The sequence below is a fragment of the Lactuca saligna genome, chromosome 4 (assembly GCF_052625555.1).
Source record: "Lactuca saligna cultivar CGN05327 chromosome 4, ASM5262555v1, whole genome shotgun sequence".
In the NCBI taxonomy this organism is placed as follows: Eukaryota; Viridiplantae; Streptophyta; class Magnoliopsida; order Asterales; family Asteraceae; genus Lactuca; species Lactuca saligna.
This window is the reverse complement of record NC_136420.1, coordinates 12,439,607-12,448,017: the sequence shown is the minus strand read 5'-3', so window position 1 is coordinate 12,448,017 and position 8,411 is coordinate 12,439,607. Positions and strand designations below refer to the sequence as shown.

The 8,411-nt window shown below is 32.8% G+C and overlaps 1 protein-coding gene across 1 annotated transcript; it reads right to left on the bottom strand.

The window, feature by feature from the left end:
- Positions 1-1,741: 1,741 nt before the first annotated feature.
- LOC145041231 (protein ENHANCED DISEASE RESISTANCE 2-like) lies at positions 1,742-4,192 on the bottom strand. The gene is made up of 10 exons (XM_078989234.1): positions 3,991-4,192; positions 3,771-3,901; positions 3,583-3,663; positions 3,290-3,499; positions 3,072-3,207; positions 2,829-2,991; positions 2,607-2,735; positions 2,340-2,534; positions 2,119-2,241; positions 1,742-2,049 (listed from the first exon to the last, which is right to left on the bottom strand). The coding sequence occupies exons 2-10, from the start codon at positions 3,883-3,885 to the stop codon at positions 1,936-1,938; spliced, it is 1,266 nt and encodes a 421-aa protein (XP_078845360.1). The 5' UTR covers positions 3,886-3,901; positions 3,991-4,192; the 3' UTR covers positions 1,742-1,935.
- Positions 4,193-8,411: the final 4,219 nt, after the last annotated feature.

Here is an 8,411-nt window from a genome sequence, read left to right as displayed (position 1 = left end):
CGAATTCCGCGTGAGGGAGAACCAAGTCCCACTGCCTTGGATTGGACCCCACCAGACTACGTAACAGATTCCCTAAGCTCCTGTTCGTGACCTCCGTTTGGCCATCACATTGCGGGTGATGTGCACTACTGAAATTCAGTCGGGACCCCAACACGTCCGCCAAAGATGACTCACGAACTTGACATCTCGATATGAAGTTATCGACTTGGGAACACCATGCAGGTGCACTATCTTTGCAAAGTATAAACGGGCAATTTGACTAGCATCGTATGTCTTTGCACATGGGATAAAGTGGCTCATCTTAGAGAACCGGTCCACCACCGCCATTATGAAGTCCTTTTGTCGTTGAGTTCGCGACAAGCCTACCACAAAATCAAGACTAACGTCTTCCTATGGGCCCTCCGACACTGGTAAGGGTGTGTATAAGTCGGCATTGGTCCGATGCATCTTTGCAACGTGAAACACCAGGCATCGGTCCACCACCCGAGTAATAGACAAACTCATCTTTAGCAAAAAAAAAAAAAATCTTTGACCAGTTTGAGTGTTTTGTCTAGCCCGAAATGCCTAACGAGAGCCCTTTGATGTCCCTCCAATATGATGGCCTCTCATAGCGAGCATTGAGGCACACACAACATATTACTCTTAAACAAGAAACCTTCATGTAACGAATATTCTTGTACATACCCTAAGCGAAAAGCCTCCCACAATTTGAGAAATGTGGGTCATCTGGATAAAGTGTGGAGAATAATTCAAATGCATCTATTCGTATGTAGTTGGGCCAGTGGACTCGAGCAATGATGGGCTGGTCCCGGGTTCGTTGGGTACCAGGTAACTGAAAGAGTAGTTTATATTGTAATCTCATAGTTCTCTTTTGATTTAGTAGTTATCTTGTGGGTTTGGTGTTTATCCTCCCACAATTAGTTCCTATTTTATTGGCTTTAGGATAGTTATTAAAAGTTCTAGTTTTTATTTTTAGGGTTTTTTTGTTTTTTATTTGGATAGAAAAAAAAGTGAACGTGAATAAAGAGATTCCAATTTGTGTGTCTTTTAGTTGTGTTCCAGTTAAGTTGTGCATCATTTACCTATCACTTTCATCAGTTTTAATCCAATTTAAATATTCGGAACATTTCTTTTCCCATCAATATGAGGAAGAGGAATGTTAGGTATATTTATATCTTGATATTAATATTTCGGCCCATGTGAGTTCCATATGTATAGCAATATTTATATCTTCATATTTATAGTTCGGCCCATGTATGTCCCATTTATATAGCAATAGCTCCATGTAATTATTATTATTATTATTATTATTATTATTATTATTATTATTATTATTATTATTATTATTACTTGGACGGCATTTCCATGTAATTGTCTATATATATACCAATTAATGAGAGTCTAATTCTTAAGAAATCATTGATTATCAATTTTTTTTTTTTTGTAAAATCATTGTTTTGTTTGGTTATGAACTTTATAAACTACTAAGTATCATTGGATTTAGCTGATTAAACAAGTATATGAATGATAATGTGTATTTCAAGTTTCACATACCCTGTATCCCAATTGCATCCACGGTGCAAATGAAGTGGGAAAACAGTAACTGGTGTGAACTTTTTCTTCAACAAACATTCTGTTAGCATATTATGAAACAATTTTTTTTAATATGGTATAGTGAGTACTATGAATTATGGAATATGGACCTCTTTGGTTCTCTTAATCGAAATCGATCAAATCATGATTTCTCTCGAAATGAAAAACAACATAATAACATTAAGTCATTCGCATTGCTTTCAGCGCATTAGAATCCCTCAAGAATTGTACTAAAGAATCAACACAATGTTCTTCTCACTCGTGAACAGAAGACTCTTTCAATGACTTGAACAAGTGACGTTTTGGTTATAAAAGAATAAAGCGACTCGTTTTTCTGTAACATTAATCAATATTTGGTATTAAAATTCTTGGGATTTGACCATAATCAGAAAAGTCGATCTTGTTAAGCCTAACACAGCATAAAACTTGCTCCGGTAGTTCTTCAGGATGTTGTGCCTAAAAAATGAAAATCCAATCAAATACATAAATTCAATTCGATATTCAAAAACCAGAAACCCAATTTACCTGAATCGTTAAACCAATGTCAAGAATCCCATGTTTCAATCGTCCCCTGAATGCATCAAGTGCTTTCCGTGAAATGTAGCTGAATCGATGTATATCTAGGTCAATTTCAAAGTAGTTATGTCCCTGCATATAAAGAATATGCGCAATTTCAATTTCGTAATTCCGAGTTGAAGATTAAGATTTAAAGATTAAAACCCTAGATTTGGAAAGGAATTACGAACCCGATAGAATGCGTGTTGAGGGCGTGACAGTACTGGTTTATCGTTATAAGCGTTTAGAAGCTTTCGTTCTGCAGAACTCAATTGAAGATCTTCGGGATTGACTACACCAGCCATCAATTTGAGTCTTTCTCGATAAGGAACCAATGATTCTTTTGTAAAACACTTCACGATTTCCATCTCGTCCATCACTAATCTCTGTTATGATTAATGATTTAGAATGTTTAAAAGCTCAATCTGATCTCTGATGCTGTTTCTATGAAGATTTACCTGAATGCTTTCGCAAAAACGATGAGAGACTTGTTTATCGAAGTTTTCTGAGAGTTTGAAGTATAGAACAAGACTGATCCCTTCGCCATCGGAATCGCCATGAAAGAATGAAGCGGGATACGTCGGTAGCTGTCATATGAACATCATGAATCATGATCATGTTAGTAATTATGGCTCTCACAAATGGGTCAACCCGGTTTGATAGAAGATAGAAACGGATACCTGCACATTAACAATCAGCAACGAAGGTACTTTCTTATGAACATCAACACAAGGAAGTTCAACATGCTGAGCGATATGATCGATCTTCCGATTGGAAACAAACAAATCGACACCAATTGGAACATACGGGCTATAATCTGTAGCAGGGTGCTTCCGTTTATCTCTGCAAAATTACCAACTGTTGATTTTCCTTCTACTTTTGCAACAAAAAATCAAAAAAGTTCGAGAATAAAACAATCATACCTGAAAAAATTCTCACCCCGAAGCTTAAAAACCGAAGGTGAAACAATCGACCAACACCCTGGACTCAGCTTTTCATCCATTGATCCAGGAACAACAAGTCCTGACCTGGGTCGAAACAAGAATCGCTTTGCTTGACCTGTTAACATGTTCATCAATTTAGCCATGCAAAGTGGAGGATAATCTTCAAAATTTACAAGAAAGAATAGTTTTTTACATACAAATTTCGGTTTTTTCATCACCATCTGAAGGTTTTTGGTTCACAGAAAGCACAAAAACAGTCGTTAAGCAAGAAAGATCATCGTCTAACATGCTTTTATCAAAAACTGTCGACCCCTTTGAATCTTTATATCCGTTTCTGCTAATGAAAAGCTTCTCATTTTCGTTGCTATCTGGACACTGATCGTTTGCATTTCCTAATGATATGAAATCTAGAAATAACGAAATTAGTCTTCAAATTCTTGATCAAAAACTGTATGAATATATGTATATATGACGCATGTTCGATCGTTACCTCCATAAACACTAATAAAGTCATCATCGGAGTCGGATCCTAAGATACTCACGGAGTCGAACCATGTCTCCTCTTGACAAACTGGTGATAGAACAAAGACGAGCTATTTAGCATCAAAATCCAAGAACGATTTGATATAATGTGAAAGTACAAATCTACCCCTTGGAAAACCTATTTGGAAAACTCACCAGCAGTAATCGGTGCAGAAGATGAAACCCTTCTATACCATTTCCCGGAACAAAAGAAGAATTTACCGGATCTTGATTTTTTGTTGGGTCTTGAACTTGAAGCACATCCGCCCATGATATGTACACAATGGCTATATTTGTAATTTTCAGAAAAGAGTTATAAATATATATAGTACGCCAACATGGAAACATTCTCATATTCTTAAAGGGATTAACTTACGATTCTATTCGTGATCAAATGGGCGTTTCTTGGATTTCTTGATCAAGAAATCCGAAAATGGATACAAGATTTTTGAAACTTGTATTCGAAGTTGTTAAGCAAAGAGACTGAATTTTGTATCATAACGTGGAAGAATGGTTCTTGGAAGAATTTATATGGTCAATTACAAGAAACTAGACCTACTCAACTAATTTTGACAACTCATATTGTCCGCAAAGTATACAACCACCTACATACAAAATATCAAATTCAAAATAGTGTTTTTTAGCTACTATAAATACTTAAAAAATCATAGTTATGGTGTATTTTTGGTCTTGTTAAAAAATGGCAGCATGTAGCTACAGACTGAAAAACCTAACTATTTAAAATCCTTACATTTTGTTTATATATACAGAAAAATCATTATATTTTCATTTACCTTTTAGATTTAGCAAAATATTAATTTTTTAAAGAAGTAGTTACTTGTTGTATTATATCAGAACATTTATCTTGTTTGTGTTTTGGTTGACATAGAAAAAAAATAATATCACTTATTTTTGCTTGAGTTATTGGTCGTTACGTAAATGATATATATTTTTCATGTTTTACCTTACACAAGAAATAACATTATTTATTTTTGTTTTCATTTTAACTGAAAAACAAAAAAAATAAATAAATAAATGTAATGTCACAAAACAACTGGTAATTTCTTTAAAAAAACTAGGTATTTTGGTTAATCTGAAAGGTAACTGAAAATGTAAGATTTATTTGCTTATTTATTATTGTTTTTTTCTATATAAACAAAATGTAACGTTTTTCTGAATGTTAGTAGATAAATGATTGTATTTTTCTATATAATTATTAAAATCAATATTTCAGAACATCATAAAATAGTTAATGTTTTTAAGATGGATAGTTAATGAAAATGATTTGGGTAATGATATGAGTAGAAAAAATAAACTTTTAACTATTACTAAAAAAACTTTTAACTGTGCTCACAAACTACCACAAATGTGTTACCTTGTTTCAAAAAATACAACTGTTTTTTGTACACAGTTAACTGGTAAATATTAGATCACTTTTTATGTGGCATGCCACATAGTTACTATCCTTGAATTGTGACATTTTTTTGTATACATTTTACCTATGAGCTCACTAGCCTAGGGTGACATCCAGGCTTGATTTTTGTCTTTTCCATTTTTTTTGTTTTTCCTTTGAAAGTTAGCATATCTTATAACAACATATTATAGGGTAAATAACACTAATTGCCGGGCTTGATTCTTGTCTTTTCCATTTTTTGTTTTTCCTTTGAAAGTTAGTATATCTTAAAACAACATATTATAGGGTAAATCACACTAATTGCCGGCCGTACATGTGTCAAAACGCACGTTTAGTCAATATTTTCAAAAATCAATTTGGGTTGTCCCTCGTTAGTTTAAACCTTACATGCTTCATCCCTCAGGACCTAAAAAAACCAATTTACCCTTATTTATTTCTCTTTTGATTTATTTTCTACTTATTGATTTGTTTGTTATTAAAAAAAATATTATAATTCCCTTTTAAAAAAGAAAGAGTAAATGAGTTTATCTCCCTCCTTTTTCTTCAGTACAACTCTATCCATCATCACCACTCATACTAGCTGACTCCAAACTCCAGTGATATCTCCGACCACTACAAGACACATCCAACACCATCAAATCCTTACCCACCGACGCCATCAAACCCCCACTTTCGATCCTCTCTTCTGATCTCATACTTGCATCCTCAACATTCTTCTCTCTCCCCCCCCCCCCTTCATCTCTTTCACACACACACACACATAAAAGAACACTGCCTCAAACCCTCACTTACCGAGACCATCAAACCCCCACTTTCGATCCTCTCTTTCGATCTTATACTTGGCGACAAATCAAAAGATCCTCATGTCCGACCTCTACTATCGTCTCCTATTTTCCCTCTCCCTAAACATGTTGCAACATGTGGAGGTTCGAAACAAACCCTAATCATGGTTACCATCTGAAGGTTCGAAACCTAAACCCTAGATCATTGTCGTATCCCTTCGTCTTTTCTGATATGCATCTGAAAGAGTCACAATCACCACCATCGAAGAACCATCATCATATATCGAATGGAGGTGACGATAATGAGGGTTTCATTTGGCGTTAGGTTTCAACGCATATCAATAATGGTGATGTCGGCTCATAAAACAGGTGGCGATGGTCGAGATGGTGATAGATAGAGAGAAAAGCTTTGCTGGACGTGGAAACGATGTTAGTGGCCGTCGACTTACCGATGATTTGGGTCTCTTCTTTGTGTTTGTTTCTGATTTGGGTCTCATCGATTTGTGTGTTTGATTTAGATTATTCACAAACTGAAGGGTGGGGAAAGTGAAGGGATCTCTATTTTTTAAAACATTGATAATAATAATAAAAACATCAAAATTAATTGAAAAATAAAAAACACAAAGGTATTATCTTCATTTCAGTTTTGGAATGGACCAAGTTCGCAATAAAATCGTCTTTAGGGGATGAAACATGTAAGGTTAAATCAAACAAGAGACGATCCAAGTTAATTTTTGAAAATAAAAACTAAGCGTGCGTTTTAACACATTCACGAAAGATGAATGGTGTAATTTACCCCATATTATATTAACAAATGTTGAAATTTGAAAATGCATATTTGCTCAACAATAGTGTTGCCATCTCCCTTCCTCGAGGTCACGAGTTCGAAACCAAACATTGTCATTTATCTATTTTTGATAGATTTATATGATTGTTGGTATATAATGTGTACACAAAAAACTTCATTGGTAAATTGAAAAAAGAAATCGATGGTAAAATTCATACAAAGTGGTCACAATTCTAGGTCAATAATCATATGACATCACACATCAAGTGGTGACTTTTATTTACTGGATAAATATGTACAAAAAAAAAAATATAATTATATTTTTTGAACTAAGATAAAAGAGGTTATTGGTATCCGGTGGGAATAGTTAAATGTTTATTGGCAATATGTAAATATTAAACTAAGATTGTTGGTAATACATGTAAAAAAACTAGAATTACTGGTATTTTTATACAATAAACAAAGATCATTATCATTAAGTCATTTAAAAAAACTATACCTAAGAACTTGATTATTTTATTTTATGGGTGGTAGTTTAATCGGCAAGATCATCGTCCAAATTTGGTTCTTTTTACATTGATGTTATACTTGGAAAAGAGAATAAAACAAATAGGCCAGTATACAAAAAAGACGAGGAAAGTGTCTTTATCAAAAGCATATAAAAAATGAATGGAGATTGAAAGAGACACATAGCAACTTCAACAATACCACAATCAAAAAACAGCCAATCATTTGAATGAGATTCTTTTGTCCATATATTCATATATTTAACAACAAACTTAAAAATAAAAAATAAAAATTGGTGGTGGAATTTCCACCAAAGTCTCAAATTTATATTTAAATGCAATATCAAAACTTTACATTTTTATTGATAATCAAACTATTGCAAAAAATCCTTAATATTTGTCTTTTATAGAGCATAATGTTTTTGTTAAACTTTGCACTCAGTTAATACTTATATTAATATTAAATTTAAGAAATAAAACTCATAAAATGCTTTACGATGTGTAGAAATGTCATGTCTTCTACATAATTGTAAATTCTATATGTTTATTTATAGAATAATATTTTATCAATTTGTATAATAAAATGTTAGATATCTTTATGTTACAATACAGCATATGATTATATTTTGGACAACTTTATTTCATAAATAATATATTTAACCAAAAAATAAAAATAAAAGATGTGTGAATCATATTCACAAGTCTCCAATGGTCAGGTCAATATTCCAAGGTGGGTCTTCAGGCCCGCAGGCCGCAACCCAATATTTAAATCCATAATTAAAGCTAATCAATTTTATTTTTGGATTAAATACTAATATTTTTCCAACTAAATGATACTTTTTTATATTTACTTAACTTGTGACAATAAGAATTGTTAGTAATCCTAATAAAGTTTGGACTATTAGTAAAAAATGATGTTTTAAGAGATTATTTAATATGTGACAGTCAAAAAATAATCGTCTTGTAAATATAGTTTGTTGAATGTTTACACAATATAATATATTATATAGTATATATTTTTTGCAAATCGACAAAATAAATAGTGCAATTACTTTTAAAAGTAGATGGGGGTGGGTGAAGGCATACCAAACGAGGAACAAGCAATGCCCGTTTGGGCCAAACGGCAAATAAACCCCAACACATTATTTTGGATAGTGGGTTTCATCCAATTATATTATATATAAAAGTCATGATATTTTCACTATTCCATTATATAATCTTATTTAATGTGAGTATTTTAATTTTAGTTCCTAATATTTAATTAGTTATATTACTTTTTGATAAGTATCATATGATGAATAATTAATC

Coding starts and splice junctions, on each gene's coding strand:
- LOC145041231 (XM_078989234.1), bottom strand. CDS start 3,885: ATGGGCGGATGTGCTTCAAGTTCAAGACCCAACAAAAAATCAAGATCC. Junction 3,208..3,289: donor TGATGAAAAAACCGAAATTT/GTATGTAAAAAA, acceptor ACATGTTAACAG/GTCAAGCAAAGCGATTCTTG. Junction 2,992..3,071: donor CGGGGTGAGAATTTTTTCAG/GTATGATTGTTT, acceptor GTAATTTTGCAG/AGATAAACGGAAGCACCCTG.